Source organism: Phyllostomus discolor, chromosome 4 (assembly GCF_004126475.2).
Source record: "Phyllostomus discolor isolate MPI-MPIP mPhyDis1 chromosome 4, mPhyDis1.pri.v3, whole genome shotgun sequence".
Lineage (NCBI taxonomy): Eukaryota > Metazoa > Chordata > Mammalia > Chiroptera > Phyllostomidae > Phyllostomus > Phyllostomus discolor.
The window spans coordinates 59,834,699-59,862,423 of NC_040906.2; the positions used below are offsets into that span (position 1 = coordinate 59,834,699).

The 27,725-nt window shown below is 39.1% G+C and overlaps 1 protein-coding gene across 1 annotated transcript in view; it reads left to right on the top strand.

Moving 5' to 3' along the window:
- Positions 1-25,518, top strand: part of DPP4 (dipeptidyl peptidase 4) — an 81,442-nt gene extending 55,924 nt beyond the window's left edge. The window contains exons 17-26 of the mRNA XM_036023391.1: positions 317-364; positions 609-707; positions 2,930-2,999; positions 5,447-5,641; positions 8,793-8,847; positions 9,436-9,535; positions 12,289-12,353; positions 22,160-22,232; positions 22,499-22,572; positions 24,619-25,518. Of these exons, the coding sequence (XP_035879284.1) occupies positions 317-364; positions 609-707; positions 2,930-2,999; positions 5,447-5,641; positions 8,793-8,847; positions 9,436-9,535; positions 12,289-12,353; positions 22,160-22,232; positions 22,499-22,572; positions 24,619-24,720 (881 nt within the window). The 3' untranslated portion in view covers positions 24,721-25,518. The remainder of the gene's footprint in view (positions 1-316; positions 365-608; positions 708-2,929; positions 3,000-5,446; positions 5,642-8,792; positions 8,848-9,435; positions 9,536-12,288; positions 12,354-22,159; positions 22,233-22,498; positions 22,573-24,618) is intronic.
- The last annotated feature ends 2,207 nt before the right edge of the window (positions 25,519-27,725 follow it).

Consider the following 27,725-nt stretch of genomic DNA (forward strand, 5'->3'; position numbering starts at 1 on the left):
TAGGCACAGGAATGATAACGTGACCAAGGCACCAGCAGGTCCAGAAGTTCATTTCTTCATTCTCCTGAGCCCGGTACCTTTCTGGTAATATTTCTCATGTTCTCATTCAAATTTGCACTTATTTTAAGGAAGGAAAAGCAGCTAACACTTACCAAGCCCTTTATCCATTATGATATTTATTCTATCAAAGTTAAATACTATCAAAATTCTATCAAAGTTAAATAGTAATAAATGCTATTTTTGAAACATATGCTATCTTCTTTTTTTTTTTTAAGAATACTTCACTAAAATGCATTTTTCCTGATTGTGTTAACAGGCCCTGGTCTCCCCCTGTATACTCTGCATAGTGGCAGCAATGATACAGGTATTTTCTCTTATTTCACCATTCACTTGTTTTTTAGGAAAGTGTGTGTAGATAGAACCAAAGTCTACTTAGGATAGTGAGATTTTATTTGGGTTTAGAGTGTCTTAACAGTGACACTGAACACAAGGTTTATAACCTGCAGCATATATAGTCCCATCAGCGAATTGCCCACTTGTTTGTTATGCTTTGCACAATCCAGCTTCTTCACATTGTAATGAATTTCCATATCTCGAATATTGTTTAGAAGTGAGAGTTCTGGAAGACAATTCAGCTTTGAAAAAAATGCTGGAGGATGTCCAGATGCCAAAAAAGGAACTGAACTTTATTACTTTGAATGAAACAAGTAAGTTAAATTTCTCTTGGAATAGAATTTTTCATGAAAACACCAATAAAAATAAAAATAAATATAATAACTTGATATGAAAATATGTATTTCAGGGTATATATAAATCTAATTTAAGGTTATTTTCCTATGAACTGTTTTGTCACAGGAACTACTAGTTTTATATTCTTTTATGTTAAAATACAGCATCATTTATCTCAATTGTAACTCTGTTTGACTATTAAGTCTTAATTGTGTCTTTAACTTAACAGTATCCTCATGTACTTTACCTTAACCCAAAGAGATCAAAAATATCTAAGATGACTGTGTAACAAAAATTAAGGCTGGCTATAAAACGTTGAAACTTCAGTCTCAGGAGATAAATCTTGAATTTTTCTTCACCCTTATGCATCAAGAGTTAGCCCTGTCCTGGTTGCCTGATCATGGATTATATTCAAGGACCATTAAGAAACATGGGTTTCTTTGAGGAAAAAATCTTGTAATTTGTTCATTTTAATCTGCTTGCTTGTTTTCTTTTTAAGGGCTGACAACTCATAAAGGAGCGGGAAACCCATCAGGATTTATTTTAGATTTATTTTTTAAATATAGGATAATGATAGAAAAGACTCAACTCATCTAATTTTAAATGTCAGGAAAAGCACTGCAAAGTGTAGGGTACTTCTGAAGCGCAGCCTAGAACGGTGCTATTCAAACTGAGTATGCATTATGTGTCTCCAGCCCCGCTACCTTGTTAGCAGGCACATTCTGGTCAGGGTGGGCCCAGGATTCTGAGTTTGTAAGAAATACCCAAGTACTGCCAGAGCAGCTGCCCCTTGATTCAGGCTCAGCTGGCAAGGGCTTCGAGTTCTGGAGAGCTCACTGGGCTGCCAGGTGCAGAAGGCACTGAATACTGAAATGTGACCTTCTATTTTAGTTGGTAAACAGTGGGGAGCTCCAAAGGTTTTACAGTCAAGGAAACCAGAAGACTGGGTGGATAATGTGATAGAAAGGGAAGGACAGAGCTGCCAGAAGGGGAGGGTCCAGATGGAAGGTGATTATACCTTTCAAACTCTGGCAACAGAAGGCCCTGGGAAGTCTGCTAGGAGGGGGCAAGGGGAGATGGGACTAGGGATTAGAAACAGTCCCCCAAAGAACAGGCTGCACATCTTCAAAAAGGTAGAACTAAAACACTTCCAGTCAACTAGTGCTGATTCAAACAAAAGACAGATTAAAGGGTGTGTTTGGCATATTCATTAAAAGCATTATGATCAACTGATAATTTGAAATGTAATAGAGTAAAATTTTTGTTCTTATAAGCACATTTAATCAAAAGGCATAAAACAATTAGTAAAACACAAATTGAAGAAACTCCACATAAAGATTTGACTCCTACATCTTTCTTTTTTCATCAACTAAAATAATTGTAATAGAAAACAAAAAACAAAGATAAACACAAGAAAGAAGTCTTTCTAGAGAGAGGGAAAATTTTTCCTGCAGGTCAAATCTATTGAAGCTGGAGGTGATCTTATTAGAATATGGAACTATCACTTTTTTCTCTTTTAGATTGATTAGCCAAGCTCATTATCCTGAATTTGGGAGCAAAAGAAACCATTTCATTATTTAGGGACACATTTTATTAAACTGATATTGAATCAAGCACAGAGGACTAAACAGAGCTGTGAAAGGTCATGGAAAAGGTGCACAGCAGTTTGCTCCGTGTAAACCTGACTTCATGCTGTGAAACGCACAGCTGGAAATGGGAACTCAACTCTGGGGTCTGAGAAAGCAATAAGAATTACAAAAATGTCATTAAAATAGAGTTGGGGCCAACTAAATATCCCAAACATCTTTAAGGAAATTCAAGGAGAGGAAAACATTTTGGAGGCAAACTTAGAACATAGGCCATAAACAAACTAGATAAGTAGACCCCATGCCAGAGAATAGAACCATCAAAACAAAATAGTAGCAGCTTCGAAATGCACTTTTATCTTATAAGACACTGATGTATTTAATAGACACATTGAAACAATTTATATTGTTTAATCTGAACTAGTATTTTAAACTGAAAGAGAATGATTTTATTTCTTAAAAACATGCTGAATGCAAGTGGTTCATTTTCTTTTTCTATTCAAATTAAAAAAAATGTTAAACTCTAGATATAATTTATCACTAACAGATAAGGAACCAAAATCATGTGCTAATCATTGTTCTTAATTCACTAATTAATCTTTCTGTTTGTTTAGAATTTTGGTATCAGATGATCTTGCCTCCTAATTTTGATAAATCCAAGAAATATCCTCTACTAATAGATGTGTAAGTATTCAAGAGGAGGGAACTAAAAATTTAGAAGTTAACTATCACACTTTTTTTTGGCCTAATGCAGCTTACTGAAAAATGAAGCAAAACACATCCTTTCTCTCTCCCTGCATCATTGTGCCACAGTTGTACTATTTCCTCCACCTATTTTGCAGTCACAGACCCAAACATGCATTTTCTACCTTCTTTCTAATGGAGAAGAGAGACCCTCTTCTTTCATCATAAGAGCATATGGATTTTGTTTTGATTCGTTCCCTTGAATTCCAAGGGAATTCCAAAGGAATTCTCAAGTCCCCATTTTCATCCTTTCATTGTGGAGATTTTAATGAGCAAGATGGGTATAATAGCCTCTATCGTTTCCTTACCCCCAAATTCAGCCAAAACATTTTCCATGATTGCCTTTGTTTCAATAGGACATCAGGTTTCTTTTTCTTTAGTTCCAGAAATATCACTGCCTAGTATTTTCCATTCCTCTTTTTGGTGAAGAGAATCATGTGATACAGGAAAGTATTTGTTACAGTCCAAACTTCTTCAAATCTGAAGTACTGAAAATCACCAGTTTTTGAGCAGTGACTGTGAACTCACGTGACCTCTAAATATGGCAGCTTTGTAAAATATCTTTGATAATTATTAGGAATACATTTAACTTTAATCCTTCTAAAATTGCGCTGACTTCACCCATAATGCCACAGTTCCACTCTTCTTGTTTGAGCGTGACTCATTTCCCTGATTAGAAACAAAACAAGTGTATTGGGTGCCTGCTGCATGCCAGCTAATTTGCCTGGTTTTGTTTACACTGCAAACTCATGTGGTAAATTCTATTGGGTCCATTATCTAGAAGAGAAAACTGAAACTCAAGTTCAGGAACTTTACTTTTCTGTTGTTATTAGCCAAAAAAAAAGAAAGAATAAGAAGGAAAGGTACACATATTAGCATTAGACACAACCTTGTTCCATTGTATTTACAGTTTCATGTAAACAAAACATAAAAGCTCAAGGAGAGCGATATTTTAAACTTCCAGATGTGCTATTTGATTTTCACTAAGCCTAATTTTGACTGTAGTGACACTAATTTCCTTTAGGCTTTAGCCTCAAGTCTAAAAAAGGACCCTTTAGAAAAGAGCGATATTTTATCTTCTTTACCTACCCAGTGAGTAATGATTAGTCATCTACATTAAGAAAGTTAAAAAAAAGATAAATTTAGCATCCATTTCTTTTTAATGATTTTGTTCTTCACACCTTTAGATATCTAAATCCTTGTTTTCTATTTTTAAAAACAATGCTGTTTAATGTTAGGATATGCTGGATAACTTGATACATAGCTGCTACTAAGGGAAGCTGTTATTTTGCCGAATTTAATATCATTGAAAGAACCAAAGCATTTCATGTTTAAAAATGTTAAAAAATGCAGACATGCCCAAGAAATGCATGACTATGTCCTTTTTAAAGTTAGAATGTTATAATATTTATTTTGTAATTAAAGTAACATCATAATTTGTGTAAAATTAAAGTTCTTTTGATGGCCATCTCTAAGGTGAGGGAGGAAGATGTTAGTGAAGGCATGAATCAGGCCTTGTCAAAACCTATGGGAAGGCAGTGAACAGCTGGGTGTGAAGTGGCTGGGGTGGGGAGAGAGTTATTGGAGAAGATCTTGGTCTAGGAGTCCAATAGATGGTGCAAAGGTGGCATAGTTAAATGAAAAGCAATGAGCAAGTGATGGGAGCTTCTCTTGATTAACGAAGGGAAATGAGAAGGCTTGAGAGAGATTTTGCATACAGTTGTGTGTGGGGTAAGTTTAGCTTGTGAAGACTGTAGATACAAGGGAGTTAAACTTGTTCATAAATAGAAGGCCGAACAACATACTCGATTTCCAACACAGTCTATTTCTTTCTCTTTTGAAGTTTTAAAGAGTCATGGCCATTCATCCTTTGGTCCGGGAGAGCGGTAGTGTGCAACATGGTGTTGAAGAGTGGAGGAAATGCTATGCGTATCATATAGTAGTCAAAGTCCTTAAGGAAGTTCCAACCTAGGAAATACACTTGTGCTCTAGGAATGTTTGTAAGCTGATATGGAACAGTATTTCCAAAGCTGCATTTGTTGTCATCCTAATTATTTTTTCATAACATAACTCCCCTATCCCAACTATCAGAGAATTTATTTCTTTGATTTTCAAATTATATATGACTTAGAAAATGTTGGCCAAAGAAGTCCACTTGATAACAGTCTTCAAAAATGAAATATTTGCCATCTTTGAAAGAAGTACTTGGCCATTATAGTCACGTTGCCAAGTTTTAGAGTACCTACTGTGGATACCTCGGTGTCTGGCATGCCTTCAGGCTCATGATCAGAAAGGATGCACACAATTTGTCCGCAATGAATGGACACACAAGTACTCCTTATTAAATTCAGGAAAATCACACAGGCTAAAAAAAAATTTTTCCACAGGTATGCAGGCCCCTGTAGTCAAAAAGCAGATGCTACCTTCAAACTCAACTGGGCTACTTACCTTGCAAGCACAGAAAACATTATAGTAGCTAGCTTCGATGGCAGGGGAAGTGGTTACCAAGGAGATAAGATCATGCATGCCATCAACAGAAGACTGGGAACACTTGAAGTTGAAGATCAAATTGAAGCAGCCAGGTGAGTGACTAGGAGATAAATTCAAAGCTCATCTGATTACCCCTCCCCACAAGTTATATTTTAAATTCATAAAGTACAAGGAATTTCAAGTGACCTGCCATGAATTTGTAATTTTTCATCCTTGGAGTGGCTTTTTTGTGAAGATAATCATGTTTAGATAAAACTGTATGTCATTACAGGTTTATGTAAAGTTAAAAAAAAGATGTTTTCTAAATCCCTGTCAGTGTGTGACTGTAGAAAGGAAGTTGACTTATGTGCTACTGCCTCAAAGGAACAGAGACTCAGAATTCACCAAACACATGGACACACTGAGGGATATATGTACACCGGGGTAACATCTAATGAAGCAAGCAAACCAACCTTGCAGTCAGGGATTAGTAGCGAGTTCAGTGTTCATTTACTCTGGAGGAGGGTGAAGGCTATGAAGCCCTAGAAGTGACTCCCACCGCCGGCTGGATGAGGGTTACCTTACGTTGACTACGGGAAAAATACTTATTCACAATTCCCTGAACCAAAGGCTTCACAAATCCACAACACCAAAGCCATGAATCACATTTACTGCTTATGCTCTCAGATGTGGGACTATAGAGAAATGTGATCTGACTTAGTGGTTATTCCTTAATGTACCATGTAAACGTGGGAAAATGTTTCACTGCATTGCCATTGAGCTGTGCAGCTAAGCTAGGGAGGTGGATGTTGGTATTCCATGTTTCACATAAAGAAATGGACATTCTTAAGTTAGGTAATTTGCCAGAGTCAGTCAGGATTTGAATCCAGGTCTGACTCCAACTCTTATATTCAATTGTATTCAACTGGTAAATGTGAAATGTAATCTTTGAGTATCTATAACCAAGTTCATGGATATCTGCAGAAACATACATAATAAGTAGGTGATTTAAATAATATTGTGAAATCATAAACCAGGAAATGAAGAAAAATCATAAGTGATTAAATGGGTGGAGGAAGAGACCTTTAAGCAAAGGAACAACTGAAGAAATGTCAATTTATTGAGCATCCTTGAGTCTCTTACACAAACATTAAGAATTAAGTATTTTTGCCCTGGCTGGTGTAGCTAAGTGGGTTGAGCGCAGGCTACAAGCCAAAAGGTTGCCAGTTCAATTCCCAGTCAGGGCACATGCCTGGGTTGCAGACCAGGTCCCCAGTGGGGGCCATGTGAGAGGCAACCACATGTTGATGTTTCTCTCCCTCTCTTACTCCCTCCCTTTTCTTCGATCTAAAAATAAATAAAATCTTTTTAAAAATTAAATATTTTCCTTAAATCCAAAAACGGAGAGTATATAAAAAAGGACAAATTTGTTCAAAAGTGAAGCTATATGGCCCTGGCCAGGTGGCTTACTTGGTTGGCGCATCATCCACGCACCAAAAGGTTGTGGATTCAGTTTCCAGTTGATCAGGGTTTGGTTCTTGAGGCAACTGATCGATGTTACCCTCTCACATAGATGTTTCTCTTTTTCTCTCTCGCCCCATTTCCTTCTCTAAAATCCATAAATATATTCTCGGGTGAGGATTTAAAAGAAGAATGAAACTGTAATATTTTTAAAATAAATTTTTATGTATCCAGATTGGTCCTCTGTGAGAAAGGGCATCGTTTTCAGGGGCTCTCAAGGCTGACCAACACAAGGTCTAAAATTACAGAATTGAGTATCCGCAATAGAATACTGTGGTTTTTAAAAGTAATGAGCTGTAGTGTGCCTATATAATGGAGTAGTTTTTCAGCAACCAAAAAGAATTATACACAACCACACAGATGAATCTCATAGACAGACTGTTGACTGAAAGAAGCCAGGCACAAAGGAGTATATTCTACATGACCCAATTCACATAAAGTCAAAACCATGGCACAGATTTAGGTGACATTTTTATGGAATCCAGTAAAAGGAAAACATTACATTTTTTTTCCTTTTGTAACAGAGAAATGACCCAGAGACTTCTGGGTGATAGTAAGGTGGTGTATCTTTGTTCGAGGGTGTGCTAACTTTGTAAAGATTAATCAACCTGCACATTCATGACTTGGTGTATAGTTTTGTACATATCTATTCTACGTTTTAAAAGTTTACATGAAGAAGACAGTGAGTTGAAAAGTACATTAAACTCTTTAATAATATTGCCTAATTAATATTGTTTAACTCAGGGCAGCCTAAGACATACATTATCAATTGAAAACACAGATTCTCAAAGTCACATATAAGTCAAACCAAGGGTTTCCCATGTCCCTCAATACTACAAAGTTAAGTGTCCCAATTGCTAGGTGTTTTAAAAAGTAAATAAATCATCTTGATGTAAGGCTAAGATTAACATTTTTAGCATAAAACATTTTTCTTCTTTCTTTACCTAGAATTCAATCCTGAACACAGCTGTGTGGCAAAAAGACTTCTTAATCTATCAGGGCAAAGTATTTCTGATTTATGGTGCCTGAGCTAACTAATCCACACCCAGCATTAGAAGGGATTTATTTGCAGTGGTGTCAAACTCATTTTCACTGGGGGCCACGTCAGCCTCCCAGTTGCCTTCAAAGAGCCACAATAATTTTAGGACTGTATAAATGTAACTACTCCTTAACTGTTAAGGAGTGGAAATTGCATCCAGCCATTTGAAGGCATCTGCAAGGTTGACATGGCCCCGGTGAAAGTGAGTTTGACACCCCTGATTTAGGGAATGGTTTTTAAGTTCTCAGGTAGGGGGAGCTCAGATGCATTTCTAAGTCCTACCCAGATGTTCTCCATGCCCCTATATTTCTCCATGACAGAGACATTCTCTCTCAAGCTGAAAAACATCTGGAGAGATTTAAATTCAATTATGTAAAGAAAAGTGCATCTGGGCTGCAAATTTTTGTACAAAGCTGTGAAAAAAAACTGCCAGGATTTGTTTTCTGTGAATCATACACCATACACACACACACACACACACACACACACAAGTTTTATGGACTCCAACAAAAGTGATCCTATTCATCTGGCTTGGAAGTTAAAAATGATAGACATTTGTCTCAGGTATTTATTTGATTGCTGGAAGTAATATATCTTAGTTTCTAACAGAATGAAATAGAGAACAAATGTCACACTTGTGCATTTATCTTCATTTTCTACATGCAGTGTAATACTAATTCGTAGACTTCTTCCATGTATTTTAGACAATTTTCAAAAATGGGATTTGTGGATGAAAAACGAATTGCAATTTGGGGCTGGGTGAGTATTTGTTTAGCTGATGGCTCTACACACATTTCTTAGTGAATACAACCCGGGGCTGGATAATGCTATACCTTTTGTATGGGAATATTTTAAGATGAAAATCCTGCCTCTCATTTCAATCTAAGAAGGTCCAAGTAAAATGCCTTAGATCTCTACACAGTGAGTTCCTACCAGCCAAGCTTACCCCTTTGTCTATTATGCTGTGGGAGGGAGATGAGGATGAAAAGAAAGAGGGAGAGAGGGAACGAAGGAGAGAGGGCAGGAAGGAGGGAGGGGGACTTTTCTCTCATGAGTCAAAGTCAGTAAAGATTTACTGTTTATTGTTTTCATTTTTTCTTTAATTGTGCTACCCAACAACTTTTCAATGCTTTTCCCCCCACAACTACTAAGAAAAGGGACTAGGGCTCTGAAAATGTAGTCTTTAGATACTGCCCAATTAAGGCCAATTTAAGCCTCTTGTACCATGCTTTCTATCTCTAAAGAGGCACAGTATATAAAGATGTGAGAAATGTGGAAACTGCAACTCGCCTACCATATGTTCTTAATTCCTTTACCTCCGTAAAAATAACTGTTTCCATTCTTTAGTCATATGGAGGGTACGTAACCTCAATGGTCTTGGGAGCGGGAAGTGGCGTGTTCAAGTGTGGAATAGCCGTGGCGCCTGTGTCAGCCTGGGAGTTCTATGGTACGTAATTGCTCTCCCGTACAAAGAGATCCTGAGTGTCGACCTTGAGTTCAAATGACAAAACCATTCCTTTTTAGGTTTCAGTGTTTTTACAGTGAATAAGCTGATTTATCTTACGTGTATTTTACGGACACCTTTAATAAAATAATCTCATTTATTCTGCTGTCAGAAAGGTTGGATGGCATTATATGTTATCTACACATTTAGTTATCAACAAATTCTGTTTCCAGATTTCTTACCAACAAGTCTCATAAATAAATTCTGTTTTCCAAATTCCAAAACATCCCCAATCCTACATTTCTACAGAGAAACCTTTCCTTAGCTTTATTCTAACTTTAGTGTTGGGCTTAAAAGAAGCATGGAGCTCTTCCTCTTCTGGTACAGATCAAATACAAGCAGGGCTTTGGGCAGAAAGAGGAGAGTAAGAGACAGGAATTCCTGGGAGGTTTGTTTTTTTCCATGGTCTCTAAGCAAGTGAAAGCCGCTCTAGGACATCATCTTCATTGTTGAGACAATCTTATTCTATTAGGCATCATATGCATGTAAGACTGTAATTCCCGAGGGGGATGGAGTGAGTAGTGCAACAGTGGGTAAGAGAAAAGAGTCGGAGGTGATAAGGAAATGACATTTTTTGGTGCCTTTTCTTACCCCAGCTCGAGTTCTCTATGTAGTGTGAGGACAGAATCATTGATAATGAATATGCTCATTAAATATTTTAGGTCCTAACATATGGTAGTACCAATCTCGTGGAAATGTTTTTTAAAAGCCTCTCCAAATCAGGAGAAGCCAATGTAAAAAAAAATACATTGCTATCTTTCTTATAAAAAATTGAAGAACATAGGATTTGATCCTCACACAGTGGGTTTGTTTTTATATAACACTTTTCTGCCTGATATTAATAATCATTCTATTTATTGGATGGCTTGTTTCTGGAGACCTCTGGTGGTTAATAAAATAATAGAAACAATCTTTTTGAGTTTAGAACCATTTAATGATAAGAAGAGAGCTTCATTAAATGTAGATGGACCAATCTAACACATAAGAACTTTCTAGAATTCTTATGTGTGTAGATTTGAACAATTTTACACAAAAGATCACAGAGCAGGAGCACATAAATGGCATTTTAAGGCATATTTCTAAAAGTTTAAACTGCATTATTCATTTTTAAAATACAATTTTAAAAATCTCACACCTTCTTACACTTATAAATTTGGTTAGCATAGGGAGAAAGGGTTATTATGTTCTAGGACAAGAAAAATTAAAGTCTGTGGTAGTTTGAGGAAAAATTTATTTTGCCTTTAGAGGAAATTCCCCTCATCCTGTCAAAAGTGCAACCTAAGTTATTCATATTTAAATATCAAAATATATAAGCATTTTATGAAAATCTTATGAAGCATCCTTTAAAATATTACATTTTCTATTTTAGTGTCATCTAGGTATGTAAAATTACATACAGTTTATATTCATTGTAATCAAACTGATAAAATACTGCTCTTATCAATTTTGGAGGAAGATATTTAGACTTCCATAGAAATGGCATGTAAAAAGACACATGAAACAATTAACTCTCATTATCAACGCAGTTTTTAATCTACAATGCCAGTCATACAAAAAGGGTAAGAATGCCACTTAAGGTTGTGGTTTTGATGATACATTCATTTAAAGAAGGAATGAGATCAGAGTTAAAATCCTGGTACCATTACAGTGAAATCCAAGCCATTAACTTAGGTGGCACAATGGCAACCTACTATTCTTAAATTTATTTGTTTACTATAATCTGGGCATTTAAGGGGCATCTTTCAAAACACCTATTTCAGATTTTTTAAGTTGTATTGGAATTCAGCCACAGCAAATTTTCTCCCTGATATTTTAGGATATATAGATGTGTGTGTGTGAATATTATATATATAATATATGATAGATATGATATAATAGATGTGATATATAATTTAATTTTTAAAATAGAGCAAAAACATATTTAATAACCCAAAATAACCAAACCAATAATGCATATGTTTTTCTATCATATCTGTAGATTAAACAGTTTATATCATTTCAACAGACACTGATGTAATCTGTTTACAATACTCAACTACTACTACATCAAAATTGATGCATCTCTACAAAATGAAAGAAAATTAGTGTTTAACTTGCATTATGATGAAGTAGCTGAGCCAATATGGGGTTATACAGAAAATAAATGATAACCGAATTCTCTTTTTATCATAGGGAATTTCAACCTGCCAAAAAATGATTTAAGTAAGCAACTAGTAATCGAACATTATTAGAGATTTCCAAAGTGTAACAGCATATTCTAAATTAGGGCTTACAATGTGTCAGGACTAAAACATTCAAAGCAACTGTGGCATGAAGTGACTTCCTAATTAAGATTCTTTGAGAATATCAGGTGAAAATGTAAAGATATCTGACCTCCTAGCACCTCCTGTTTGACTCTCCTGAAGGTGGATTATTGATGGGGTTTTATTGATGGAGATCATCTAGCGTGATCTCTCTCTGCCTCATCACGAGGGCTGTGTGGAGATGGGCCAGGGTGAGTGTGGAAAGGCAGGGTTCTGAGCAGGTGCCTGGCCACATTAACAAGCCAGACAAAAGTGATCTGGAGGAGATACTTCTGAGGGTCACGCTATAGACCTATGCAAAGTTAAGGCATACCAAAGCACATAAAGTAGCCCCCAAAAAGGAAGAAAAGTTCTTTTTGTATGAATTAACTTTTTTTCTTTTCTCCATTGAAGACTCAGTATACACAGAACGTTACATGGGTTTCCCAACTCCAAAAGACAACCTTGACCATTACAAGGTAAGAAATGAGGAACCAGATCCTTGTTATAACCTATTTATAAGTGGTTTAGGAACATTTAAAATTGTATCTATCCATAAAATTATATATTTTTATTTCCAACAAAATTCGTGTTGAAAAAATAACACAGGTGGTTTAAAGATACTCAAGTAGCTTCTCCTACTATATTCTGCATAATTACAGTCTTTATCGTATGCTATATAGGTCACAATATGCATTCATTTGGAAATACAAAGCAACACCAGATAATTACTTTAATTATAAAAATTTCAGTTTAGAAAACATGTCAAATTCAGCATATTTTTTAGAGTCCAGAAGACTCTAAACCTTTAGCTATCTATTACAAGTTTTATGGTATTTTGTAATTGAGATGTATGCACAAGCCTATAATTTTCTTATTCATAGCCAAATATGTACAGTTTTTTTCACACAAGAGTTCAGTAATGCAAGTGAGGAGAAGGTACAGTTGGGTGATACCCTGAAAAGTCCTTGAACCCTAATTACTCAAGTGCATCCAACAGGCTGGTTGCCTGATGGGAGACTCAGTGGGCAGGTTGCTCTGCAGATGAGCTCCAGCATTTGAAGTATGATCTGGGTGCCACTGTCACTGGCAGCCCTGTGTGCTAGTGTGGATGCTGCCGCAAAGCCAGAGCTGCACTGGTGTGGATGGAAGTGTTAGGCTAAGTGGTAGGGACCCTTCTAGCAGTTTGGCCCATCCAGAAGGTTCCTGATTCTGTCGTGTTAGTCAAAAATCCTGAAACTTCAGATGACAAGGCAAATCACCCGATGTTTACATTCTCCAAAGGAAATTCAAACCTCTTCCCTGGGCAGTTAATTAAAAAGAAAGAAAGAAAAAAGAATAATTTAAGAGAACAATTTATCTGTGCCACAATTCCCAAGATATGGGCTTTGTATCGATACATTTCTCTGGGCATTATCTGTACATTTTTGAAGATGTTTTTTTACTATGGATTCTAAAGCCATTTGATCAAAACAATAAAATTCAAAATTTCTAGTTTTACAATGTAAGTCAAGGCAGCATACTTCTACCTCTTACTTTCAGTTTTATTTAACTAGGCTGGTGCAGGGTCGGTGGGGAGGGATGTACATCTGTGTTTGTTCCTGTGTGTGTTTTTGAGTCAAGAAGGAAAAGTAACAACCTGTAAAGTGAGATGCACAAATCATCTTCCACTACAAAGAAGCCCTGTAATCAGGCTGTCCCCATTTTGGCTAAGTGTCCCACATGATACTTTGGACTCAATTCTCCCAGGTCTTTCTCCTCCACAGCCAATAAGCTTCTTCAGACACCCTTTCCTTTCTTCATAAGCTCATTGTTCTTGTCACGTGACTACCTCTCCTTTTACAACAAGAACCCATTTGCTCCCCCCTTAGCTTTCGTTCTACACTCTGTGTCCCACAGAGCTATGAGATCAACCCCCACCCACAACACTGTAGTGGGCCTTCCCTGTGCACTCAACTTTCACCAGGTGTTCAACTCCCTTCTACAGTGTCCCAGTTTACCTGGCTGGTTTGGTGTTCTCAGAGTATTTGGGGGCTTTTCCTTTTTGCGGCTTTCTCATCTTTTCCCTCAGCTTGGAAGGACATTTCCTTTCCACAGAGACCAGTACTGGTCTCTGGAGGAGTGGCATCCTCTTTGGAATGTGTGACATTTTCCTCAGGTCTTTCTAATCCTCCGTTTATCTCTCCTGGACTCCCATTTCCCCTCTGCGCTATTATTAGCGATTCAAGTTTTTACTCAAAGTTACATTCTTTTGATTACTCAGTGTGAAGTATAAACCTTAAAACTCTTCAAGGTTTAATTTTAAAACTCTTTGAAGGGAAACATTTTTATAAAAATGTGTCTCCATCACTTCTCTCATTTTACAGATGGGATTTTCTTATCAATGACCTGAACAGGATACTTATATTTGAAAACCATTCCTCCTATAGTACACTGTATTTGTTAAATACATATAGCCACTGTATTTGGCTAAAAAGCCAAAGGGTCTTTTTAGATAGCCCAATGTACTAAAAACAAACTCCCAAAACATTGAAGGTATACTGTCCAGAAACCTAACCCTGACTCCAGGTGGTGGATAATGAGTCAAAAGTTCACTGAAAACTCCCACGTTAAAAAGTCTTTGAACCTAGAAGCTCATGGTCAAATCCAAACTCTGCCATCAAAAGAAGCCTACCTCCCCAGATGAACATCTGCCAACACGGCATTTCCTCTTAAATCAGCCCTTCTCTAATAGCATAATAACTTTTAATCTGCCATTGCATCCTTCTTTTTTAGACTTTCATGTAAGCTCCTCATTCCCACAACGGTGCCCTCCTTCCTCAACCTACCCCCATTGCGATGGCCATTTCCATCTCCCTTCTCAGGTGTTCCACCGGGTGAGGTAGTCATGTAAACAGAAGTCACTTTCTACTGCCAATGGCAACACACGCACACTTGGTGCACCAAGTTACTCTTTTGAATCACTGCACAGATGGCACCCGAGGACTGTTTAATCCTACCACCGCCAGGAGTCGGGTTTTCTTGGCACAAAATTCATGGCTGGCAATGGACACACTAAAACTGCCAGTACCAGGGAGCTAAAGGTTCCCAATGTGTTACTCAGAAGAATTATTTGGGTGGGCAATTGTTAAGGTGGGCAGGAGAAAGTGAGGCAAATGCATTCACAGAATTCTTTCCACCCTGATTTATTACTTCCTCTGAATGTGGAGAACTGAATCTAAGCGCCTATATTTGGTGCACAGCAGGCTTTAGAATAAAGCTGCCCTCCTTTGTTTTTTAAATGAGCCTGTGCTTTTGTCTCTGGCAAGGATATATTCAAAAATTCTATTTTCCTCCAAGGCCCCAGCTGCCCCTCTGGACCCCATCTTTTTTTACTTCTTTTTCCCAGGTGGTTTATGTTCGTGTTCTCTCTCTCTCTTTCTCTCGCTTTCTCTCTGCCCCCACCTCCCTCCAACCTCCCATCCTCTTTGAAAGGACAAAGAAGATAATTTCTTAGAGGCTTTCATGCCCTGTGCATTTCCTGGGTCAGAAGGACATATTTTGAAACCGATTCCCACTTACTCTGGCCGGTTGACTCTCTTCAGCACATCCAGGATAGAGAGGCCCCAAGTGGTTGTAAGAAGCAAAGTCTTAAACTTTGTTCACCTTTTCAGTTAATGAACCATCAGTGCAGTAGCCAGTATTAGAGTCTTCAGGAGAGAATTAATTTTTAATAAAACTCAAATGAGAAAAAGGATTCATTCTTGGGTCATTGATGACCCATATTTGGGAGAATTTCGAGAAATCCACATCACCAAGAGAAGCACATTTTGTGAAATAAAAGTTCTACTTACCATTTAGGAAAGGTGCTTGGTGGAACCATTTGTAAATTCCAATGGCACAGCCAGGGAGGCCACAGAGCGCCGTGCAGCCCCGGCACTGCTGAAAGCCCGTCTGTGCTGCTCTCACAAAAGCGTGCGCCGCAGAGGCTACATCCAACCAGGGAATGTGCCACTTCCCACCCTTACAAAACTGTGGATTAGGGGACCCTGAAACTAAGGCTTGGGCCCCATGCAGTGACAAAACAGTGACTCCATAAGACTCTTTTTGTTGATAATCACCCATCACTGCTAAGTGGCAAGGCAGGAGCACATTTAAAGGATACCAGAAGCTCAAAGAAGAAGGAAATGTTCATCTCCTTAAAACTCCATAGAGATAGTCCCAGAAGCTCCAAGTTGGCAGCTAAAATGTAAGGGTGATGAGCACAGCTAATAGGCAGTGTCGCTCTGTACTCACACATTTTTCTGCAGTGAGTCTCAGTCCACAGCAGATGAAAATGCTAACAGACTTGAGCAAAGAGTCGGCCAGAGAGACACGCCTCACCTCCATTAGCAATAATAAGCAATTAGCAACTGTGGCCAAACCTTGAGGAGTGGGTTCTTGACTAAATCACTGCCTCATTCCTAGTATGGTCAGTCGCAGGTCTTCCAGTCAGATCCATAACAAGTATCCACATGTGGTCGACTTTCTTTCACCCATTTAAGGCCCTTGGGGGTTTTAACTGTTCAGACATTAGCTTGTTGATGAGACAAAACCATGCCCACAAAATTTTTAGAGATAAATAAAAGAGAGTAGGTAATAAAGCATGAACTTAAATAAGACTAAGTGCCTAATATGTACAAAAAAAAAAGTAGTGATTGCCCAGTTGTGACTGTGGAATCCCAGGAATTCTGTACCTTCCAGGCAGGAATGGAGGGGAAGGTAAGTGGACAAGAAGTTAGGGTTTCATCTTTCCACCACTCCTCTCAGCCAGGAGCACCCTATATCATTTATTTCCTTCATTTATTAAATGCTTGCTTTTGTGACCCAACACTATTTACATGAGCTCTTTACATGAACGGGTAGGTTCAATTCTCCCTCAAATTCTCTGAGTAAGTGCTTCAAGTATCTCGATTTTACTGACACAGAAACTGAGGCACAAAAACATCATATAACAGATACCGAGAAGTAGGAAAGGGAGAGGGCATTTATCTGAGGCCAATCTAGAGAGATTCAGGAAGATGGAGAGGATGAGCATAGATGCTCTCCACAGGCCGCAAACAGGGACGAGGCCCCATGGCATGGTAGGCACGTGAGTAGCATACTGAGCTGGTTTTGTGGGGATCTGTGAAGCAGGTCCGAAGAACTGAGGGGTAACACCAAAGAAGGGTCATGGGAAGAGCAGGCTAAATGGGGGTCAGTAAGGCAGGACATACGACTGGGGAGAGCATGGATTTAAAAATACACATAGGAGCAGAAGGTAAGATCGGGGGCAAGCGGAATGAGACCCAAGTCTTGAGCCTTGTTGTCGGGAGAAGAGGGCAGCCTGGAACACACAGAAGGGACTGATTTAACTTGTAGAGGAGATTTATTTTGCATTTTGCTCAAAATTTGATAGGCTTTTGGCAAGTGTATGAAACAGTCATAGATTTGGCAGTCTTCTGCTAGCAGATTTGAAAAAAAAAAAACACTTAAAAAAAAAAAAGTTTCTCAAATTAAGAACTTGTGCATCGTTAGGTTATGCAAAACAGGGTGCAATTTTGTAAATATGCCATCTTGTACTGATTTGACATTTGTTCTATTATCCCAGAATATGCCAAAGGGAGAGAGCCTTCAGATTTAAGCCAAACCTTAACTTGTTTGTTGAGTGCTGATAAAATGTTGACTGCTGTGTGATCTTTAAAGAAGCCAGTGCGGCTCGCTCAGGCCTGAGGCAGAGCCCCCTGTCGGGCTGGTGGGAGCTCTTTCCTTGGCATCTCGTGGGGACAGTTGTTTGATAGATGTAAACAAGTAAAACATCTGATATAGTGGGTTGAATTAATTTCTCTTAAATATTTTCTGTGGCCTCCGTTTCCTGTGGCATTAACGGTGCTTCCACAAATAGCATCATTTAATGTTATTTTTAAAGACTTTGATTTCAAGTGGGAGGATGCATAGAGAAGTTGGTACACCAAGGTAATGTGTCACTGAAGTAGCGGGCTGTCCTTTAGACCATGGCTGTTTACTCTTTCTGTGAGGTCCTGGAAATGGTGATGTGTTGTCTGGCTCTGATGTGAATGGGCTTTGGGATTAGTCCTGTACTCTAGTGCCAGCACTTACTAGCAGTATGAGCTTGGGAAGGCTAAGTAAGCTCTCTGAACCTCAGTTTCCTCATCTGAATAATGGGGATAATCGGACCCACTCCACAGGGTTATAGCAAGGATTAAGAGAGATACCTGTGCCCGCCGTGATGCAAGCTTTCAAACCATGGCAGCCGCCCCCACTGTCCTCAGCAAGCAAATTGTCCCGATGGTTCCCGGATGGCACAAGGGGTAGCTTAAAAACTGGTAGACCTTCTGTCTCTCACAGTACTTCCCCGCTCTTATCAGTTCTCTCTTTTATTTCAAAAATACAAAGATTTATTTGTTGGAAGGTAACTGAAGAACCAGCATGATCCAACGAAGAGCTACAGATGGTTCTTCTTGGGGCTTGAAGGAAAAGCTCCTTGCAGAGATGCTGTGGAGTCGGCACTGCCACTGGACCAATCCTTCCCACTTTGCTTTGCCAGGCTGTTGCTGGCAGCAGGGCTCTCCGGAAGTTTTTAGCCTCAGGAGGGTGCCAACTGCACCACCATTGCATCTTTGCCCATTTATCACTCTTAGCTTCCTTTTTAGTAGTTAGTGATAGACTATTCGGCTTCTAACTTAGTCATCCATTTCCTTTTTTACTTCTGTTTCCATCAACAGGCAAGTGGGGATTATCCTATTTGGGTGGGTTAAAATAGCACAATTAAATTGTTTCTAACTGTTAATCATGCATTTCTTTCATGCAGTCCTTTCCCTGTCTTTGGGTGTGGACTTTCACAGGTTAAAGGGTACCATACAGTGGACCCTCAAGAGTCTTTTTTGAGAAACCAGAATGCTCAGTCTGCTAGGAAATGAGGCAAGGTTACACAGCTGCATCTTTTGGGGGGAAGAATGTTCTCAGCAGCCTGAGCGCCTTAAAGCGGCATGCGCCTCGGGCTGCCTGTCTCCCTCCTCGCACAGAGAGGTCCCTCTTGAGGATTCTCCCCGCGAGCAGGGGGATGTGGGCTTTGGCAATGGCATGCTTATCTTGCAGTTGCAGGGGAAGCTTTTGTTTTATTTTTCTTTTGCTGCATTAAAGTATTTGTCTTTCTTTCTTTGTAGTGTAATATTGTTAATGTAAAACAATTTGCATCATGACACTTTTATCACAGTTTTCGTCTTTTTCTCAGTATGTTGCATTTCTCACCATGTCTAGTTCATCACAGCTACAGTGTGTACATCACAACATTTATCTTAGGCTCAGGGTTTTACTTGTTTATAAAAATTGTCTTCTTTCAGCCTGTATTCACTCCATTTAAGAAAAAAAAAAGGCAGCCAGAAACTGTTTTGGTCCAAACTCCAGTAGTTATCACATTCCTTGCTAACTGTCCTGTGTATTTATATGTCTCCTAACCATTACTCTGTGTTTCAGTGTCAAGTCTCAGTTGTATGGCTCAGGGAGGTTGTAGTAGCAGCTTTTGCTGTTCAAGTTGCCAAGCAAGGAAGGACTGCAAGGCTTTTGGAGGTGAGGTTAGGGGACACCAGCGTATATTTGAGTCAGGTCTAGGTGTTAAAGTTGGCTGTCTTCTGCGGGCAAAGAGCTCTATGCAATATGATGAGAAACTAGGTGGAGGACACGGCAGTGCTGCCAGCACGGGCTGAGACAGGGGCTGGCAGAAAGGGCCCGGCAGAGGGCTCTAAAGGGCACCGGGGCCTGGGCTCAGATTCTTAATGTTCACTGTCGGGGCTCAAGTTCCAGCTTCTCCCGTCTCTGGCTTAGAATCCTCCACTGTCCTTTAGAGAGGTTGATTCCGATCCTTTTCCTCCCTGAAGGGCAGAAAACTGCTCAGGCTTCTGTTGCTGCTTTAGGCTCTGCCTCATGGGCACAGTCAGAAACCATGCCTCATAATTCTCACAAGGCTTGCAGATCAAGATCTCACCCAATTAATTCAGTCTGAGCACAGGAGCCAAAGGGTGCCCATTGTATCTGTGTACTCCAAATTCCAGGAGAATTCATTAACCATTTATTTCCTGCTGCTCAGTTGCTGGAAGACCAGATTACATGCAGCATAGGAAGTAGAAAGGGTGCTCAGACTTTGTGTCCAGCCCTGTCACTTTCCACAGATGAAACCTGGTGCGAGTTACGTGCTTCTGAATCTCGTCATCTCCACAGAGAAAGCAGGATCTCATAGGAATGTTATGAGGATTAAATAGAGCAGTGTTTCTATAAATTTATGATGCTTAGCACAGTAACTGACAGTAAACAATAAATGTTAGCTACTATTACTAATGGCCTGGTGTATGTGTTGAGAGCAGGCAAAACATATCTTGGTACATTTCCGAATGAGAATATTTTATTCCACCTACCCCAGCTGTTCCCACTTGCCTCTGCAAAACTGAACAAAATATAGTGAATAGTACAACATAGGTGCTTAAATTTCTTTCATTTATTCACTTGATTAATATTTAACACTATTAGATGCTAAGGATAGAGTGATGAACAACAGAGACAAATATTTTTTCTCATGGATCTTATTGTTTAGTGGGGTATTTCACAAACAAATACTGGTGGACTAGATGAAAAAAGAATGAATGGATGGAAGAACGAATGGGGTAATGTTGGGGTGGATGGATGGATGATGGATGGATGGACGGACTCACACATGGATGGATTTACCTGGGACTTCTCACCAGATAAAACACTTCTTTAAAATGAAGTAAATTAAAATGTTACTTTTCACAGGTCCTAGGTGCTGATTCCTAGGGTCAGAAATGGGTCAGAAATGCAATGTGGTCAGGACCAGTCTGCTCAGGAGCAGGAGGGCGTCTGTTCTAAGCTTTTCAGGACGACTCGGCTTTGGGAGCGTCAGTCCCTGAAACACGCTGGTTAACTCTGTCCTGAAATTTGTAGGCAAAATGTCTTTTCTCCAGGAACTCTGTGTCACAGCATTCTCACTTCAGCGTCAGCAATTCCTAAACAGGGGGTGGGGGCCCATGTCTCTTGACTCCGATTTCTGTAAGGGAGTAGGAAGGAGTTGTTCTCGTTCCCATTTTGTGGAAAACAAAACTCAGAGCCCTGCCCATCTCCCAGTGTACAGCTCGCTGATAGAGAACTTGAACAAGCACTCTGACCTTAGCCCCGTCCAGCTTCGTGCCAGACAACCAGGGTTCCCATAAAAAATATTAGGCTGGTGCTGGTGTTCATTACAAAGATGTCTGAAAAATGCAGACCTTGGCTTTGGCTCACCAAGATGCTGTGGGACTGGCTGGATGATGGTGACCCTGCAGCGAGAGCTCTGGCTCTTCCCTCCCAAAGAAGCAGGCTCCAGCTCATGCCTTCATGCTCAAAGGCACTAACATGTCTATGCCACATTTTTACCTTCATCCCAACTTTGTAGACGTCCCCGAATGAAGATCAGATGACCGGTTCCATATTTTCAAAGGCTTTTCCATCCAAGACGCCACCCTCATTCTGGGGCCACAAAGCAGTCTTCGAAAAGCAGACTGCCCAATATTTGCCCCTATTCCCCTGGCTGATTTCAGAACAACTTGATCCAATTGCAGCATATTCCCCAATACGGAATGAAGCAGACAACAACCCACTGATTTCCAAAGGCCGTTCTTGATCTTTTTCACCCATTTCCCCTCCCATATGTTACATTTGCCTAGATTTTAAACATCTGCTCCCAAAGAGGTATACTTGCTTCTCAATCAGAGCCTAGCAATGTGGATCAAAGTTCATGTGACATATTGCAGAGTATGTTTACTTGCAAATGCTATGTACAGGCTCTTTGAAATGTAGCATGTATGGCACCATGTGACACATGGTTGCCATGGCAATACACTTTTTGGCTGAACTACAGCATAAACCCATGGAACATATATTGCTAATATGAGACTCTGCCCTGTGCTAATGCACAGGCCACAGCCAATCTAGGATCTGGAACTCAGAGGATTTTGCATGCAGCCTGAGCGGCAGGTACCCTCTTCCTACATGTGCAGGGGAGATGTGGCATCTTCCCTCTCCAGTCCTGTCTCCCAGGCACAGGGCATGCTATGCATTCTGCCATGCATGCAGACAGCATTTGCTTGAATATCGGTTTGCTATATTTTGTATCAAAGGGGGCCCCAGCTGAAAACATTTTATTTTGTAAACTGAAGTGAAAAATCAGTTTATGGCAGATCTTTTTTTGAATAATGACATTCTTTTTTCCCAATTCCAGAATTCAACAGTCATGAGCAGAGCTGAAAATTTTAAACAAGTTGAGTACCTCCTTATTCATGGAACAGCAGATGGTGAGTTTCAGTTAATTAGACTTTTTAGTATCACAGACAGGTTTGCAATTTCACTACTGACAAAACAAAAGCATGAGGGGCAAGACTGTTACATCTACTTCAATAAAACAGTGTTGCTTTCCACAACTCACTTGTCTTGGGCTAAATGGGATGCTGAGTCCTGGAACTTCAAACAGCCCCTTTCTTTTTATGCCTTTCCCACCCTTCCATTATCGGAAAACTGGAGCTGCTATTAGTGACTTTATGTTTCCTTTCTCTCCCCGCAGATAACGTTCATTTTCAGCAGTCAGCACAGATCTCCAAAGCCTTAGTGGAAGCTGGAGTGGATTTCCAGGCAATGGTATAGCAAAACTTTGTGCAGGGGGAAGGAACTTACTTTCTGATGGGTTCGGGTTCTCCTCTTTGGGATACTGTGCCCCACAGAGGTCTCAGGAAACAGGACAGGATTAAAAGGGGTTTTATGCTTCCAATGAGAAAGTGGAGAAGTGACATCCCTGAGCCATCAGCAGAGTAATGTTGAATAATATTAGAGAGCTGGGAGCTGAGAAGCACAATATTGCAAATCCTGTGAGTGTCAAACACTGCTTTCCTACTCGTGGTGGTTCAGTCAACCTATTTGATTCCAAAGTAATCACTTACGCAGTAAATGTGTGGCAGAGTAACTCTGATGGGAAGCATGATAATAGCCCGATTCAAATATGAAAATCTATTTCTGTCTAGTATGTATTACTGGCCATTCTAACAACAATGGGGCATTTATAATCAGTACACTTCAGGTTTTACCATTGCCATATTATCTTTTCTTGACCAGCCATGGGCAATAAACAATTAGACTGTTTTATAAAGTCGGAAATGGCTAAAGCAGCTGTTGCCTAGACAGAAAGAGGTTTCTAGGTATTAAGTGGAATTCCTTTTCTGCACTAGACATTTTCTGATTAAAAAAACAATATATACACATGCATATGTGTGTCTATGTGTATATGTAAGTGTGTTATGTTAAACGTTTTGTGTGAAATGCTGTCTTGTCTGTATTAGCTAGAACAGCCTGCTTTTCCTCACTCTCTTCAAACACACATGCAGCTCTGTGCTCTGTTCGGATGGTGCCCAGTCACTCAACACCCCAAACACCTGCTAGACACCCGTAGGGTCAGATTCATAGAACAGGTCGTGGTTTATTTTTTCACTATTCAAAGAAAAGACATACTGTAATTAAGCAGTTTTTAAGAGTTAATTTATGCCTCCATAATATATGTTTTCCTGGCCATGACGTTCTTCCAGTCACTAAATGCTGTAGGAGTCAATAGAGTTTTGCCTGAGGGCATCAACTCCTTCTACTCGAATGTCACACACAGAGATCAAAAGAAACTTCTGGTGAGAAATCTCAAGTGTTTGAAAATAATACATTTGACTTTTGACTTCACTTATGTTAAACATTTATATGGAATACTAAAATAGATTTTTCTAGTTCCTGACTGACATATATTAGGAAAAATTGCCTTTTAAAAACGTATTTATTATTTTCTCATTTATCGATTTTAGAAGGGAGGGAGAGAGAGAAAAAAACCATCAATTTATTGTTCTACTTATTTATGCATTCACTGGTTCATTCCTCTGTGTGCCCTGACAGGGCGTCTAACCTGCAGCCTTGGCGTATTGGGACAATGCTCTAACCACCTGAGCTCCCTCGCCAGGGCCAAAACTGACATTTATTTATTTATTTAATTTTTAATTTCTTTATAGATTTTATTTATTTATTTTTAGAGGGCGGAAGGGAGGGAGAAAAAGAGGGAGAGAAATATCAATGTGAGAGAGAAACATCATTGGTTGCCTCTCCTATGTGACCCAGCTGGGGACCAAACCTACAACTCAAGCATATGCCCTGACCCAGAATTGAATTAGTGAATTTTTGCTTTGGGAGATGACACCCAACCACCTGAGCCACACCAGTGAGGGCCAAAACTCATTTATTTTAATATAGTTTATCTTAGTATAGTGCAAGAGAAATACGACACTTGATGATACTTAATCAAAACCAGTGAGCTTAATGGGATAAGCATCCCTCCTGTGCTTGATATGGTTCTAAGTGTCCTTTGATTCAAATTTGAAAATGGATTTGGATAGTTTCATTAGAAATACATATCCTTAAAGCACTGTGCAGGAAAGCCAAATTCACAGTGAGTTCTCTCAACACCTTCTTCTGTAGGACAGAACAATATGCCCGAGAAAGGCTATGGGGAAATCAGACACCCTCTTGGATTATGTTTCAGTTCATACACTGATTCAGGAATTAAAACATCCTGTTTTATTCTCCACATGCTTATTTGAATTGATTGGGGGGAAAAGACAACTGATTCTCTAATTCTGACCTTTTCCTTTTTCTCTCCAGTGGTACACTGACGAAGACCATGGGATCGCCACCAACGCCGCACACCAACATATATATACCCACATGACCCACTTCATAAAACAGTGCTTCTCTTTACCGTAGCGCCTCTGACAGAACAGCGTGCCACTTACAGTTTATTAAGACCACTTTGTTCTCATTATCTTAAAACCACACTGTCAAGATGATCTTTAAAAAAGATACTCAAATCAAGAAGTTTAACGTTAAATTTGTCCCCAAATTTCATATCTACAACCCTAAGCTGGGACCACTGTCTTTGCAACAGATTATAGCCTTCCAAAAATTTGAATTACTCAGTCTGGCTTATTATTTAAAATCATTTCTACATCAGTTGCTGAAACAATTATGAATTGTTTTTTGGGAAGCTTTGCATAGGTTTCCTGGCAGCATTTTTTTTCCCCAATGGACTAGTCCAAATCTTGTTCTCTTCTTTGAAGAAATGGCAAGATGTAGGCAGTGAAATCACTGAAGTGGGGGTGAGCAAAGACCGGTAGGGAGAGAAGCCTGCAGGGCATGGCTGGCAACCCAGGGCCAAGCATGCTGACCTGACCAGTCTGCTGTCAGCTCCTCTCAGACATGAGCTGTTCACAGCCAGAATGCCCATTTTCTGAGAAAGACGATTCAAACTGTCACAGGAAATCATCTATGCAAAGCATTGACTTCTGAGTAAAACCACAGCAGCTGAACAGACTCCAAGGAAATGAGAGAAACTGCCATCAGTGCAGGGCCCCCCAGGTGCCAGTAATGGCTACAGGTGCTACAGAAACACAGCAGGGGTGATGGCAAAGCATTTTAATCATACTTTAACAAAACGCTGATGTTTCCTCCTGAAAGAGGCAAATTGGAGCTAGGATGTGAACATCAGCTTGTCCTGTTAAAAGATGAAAATATTTGTATCATAAAGCCTAACTTAAAGGAGTCCTTGCATCCATTTTCTAATTCTTTGAGTGTCTTAATTAAAATAATATCTTTACACCCTGCTGGTGTGGTGCAGTGGATATGAGCGCCGGCCTGCAAACCAAAGGGTTCCAGTTCAATCCCCAGTCAGGGCACATGCCTGGGTTGCGGGCTGGGTCTCCAGGAGGGGCACATGAGAGACAACCACACATTGATATTTCTCTCCCTCTCTATCTCCCTCCCTTCCCCTCTGTCTAAAAATAAATAAATAAAATCTTTTTTAAAAAAAGAATATTTTTTACTTCCTTGGACTTGTTTTTAAAAATTAAAAATAAACTATAAAGTTCTGTATTACTATTCCCATCCTACATACTATAGAGTTGCTCCTGGTTATTTAATAAATGAGCCTTCATTTTTTCTAGAGTTAATGAGTCTTGTGTCTCCAATCAGACCTAAGTCACTTTGGCATACGGGCATATTTGTCCAAAATGCTCTTTTATTTTGTTTGTTATCCCAAATAGCCTTGTAAACACCGTGAGTTCAGTTCTTATCAAAAATAGATACATAGAAATGTGTTAAATTAAGCAGTTCATAGGATTCTTATCCAATTCATATATAATTTCTGTTACCATATGTTTATCTATATGTATAGCTCTTGAAAAAAACTTAAAATAATGTTGGTTATTTATATAGTAAATCACAATTCTATTCCAGGTAACTCTGATGAGGCTCACGTTGTAACAATAAATATCAATGATATCAACAATATCATCTTGGTAGCTCAGATGGCTCAGTAGAATTAAAGAGAGTCAAGTCAATTGCTTAAGGCTTTGACAAATTTTGGATCATACAACTATATTACTGAAAGCATAGATTTCAGAGGCTGACTTTAGCCTAGAAAAGTAATGCCTAGATTAACTGAGGAAACACGACGTTTTGCTCAATTACTTGCAAAATGTCTTCATTTTTAAAAAATTGATTTTATAAACTTAAACTTAGCTTCAGACCATTTGCTGGGAAAAAGTTATTTCAGACAGAGTAAGCTATAGTATAAATATCTTAAAATGGAAGAAACGGGAAAAATCTGTTAATTCAATATTAAATTGATGAGTCATACATAAGAATGGACAGAGGATTGTGAAATTAGAGCTTCAACTATATTTCCAGAGCATGCCACTGAGTAGCTTCACTTCAAGTCTCAAATCCCACTCATCCACTGGAATTATAAACTGACATTCAAACCCTGTAGGTCTCTTGTTACAATTTTATTTCTTGATAGAATTCAATCATAGCGAGTAGTCGTACCAATTTTTGCAGAGTTCTATATCCAGATCAGTAGTCATAGAGCATATGTTCACATCATAAAGCAAATTAAATACAAACTCTCTTATCTTAACTGAAATCATACATGTATAATATCAAATATTAATAAGACCATTGTACAATATCTGATAATGTACAAAGTCTGACTTGGTAATATTATACAAGTCATGTACAATATCAAAACTAAGAGTCATTATTCTTTTAGTGTCTAAATATGCTAAATATTTTCTCTGGGGACCAGAGGTAATAAAATAATCCCAGCATATATTTTTTGCCTAATTAATAATGTAAATGATAATAATGTGACTGACATTAAAGTAGATTTCATTTGACCTTCCAAGGAGAAGCGTTACTCTCCACTAGGAGTTTTAAATTAGCATTTTGGAAAAGGAAGCTAAAGAAACTGACAACTTAGAGGTAAATTTAGTCTGCAAGTTTGAAACACCCAGGAACTAATGATGCCGGAAGGTGTGTGGACTGGCCTGGCGTAGACAGCTTCCGCGGGCACGTGGACACTGGGATCCCTTTCACAACAACCTGTTGCAGAGCACCAGCACCCAGGAGTGCATGCACCAAAGGAAGGGGGGCCGCTTCACCTCACTTCCATGGATCGAGTTTGCTTTTTAAGTTTTGATCAAGCTTTACAGAAAATCACTTTAAAAGTTATGTTTAAACATTTTGTGTTGGAAACCTTGCTAAAGTTATTACATACCTCCATGCTTTCTAAAATAGCAAGCATAGAATACAACTCAATGTATCCTCAATGACTCAAGGTCATCACCATAAAGATCAATGAATACATCAGCATGAATGTTGTTCTAGGTGTTTCCTTTCTTATTCACAGGTGGTCACTGAGGCTACCAGCTCGA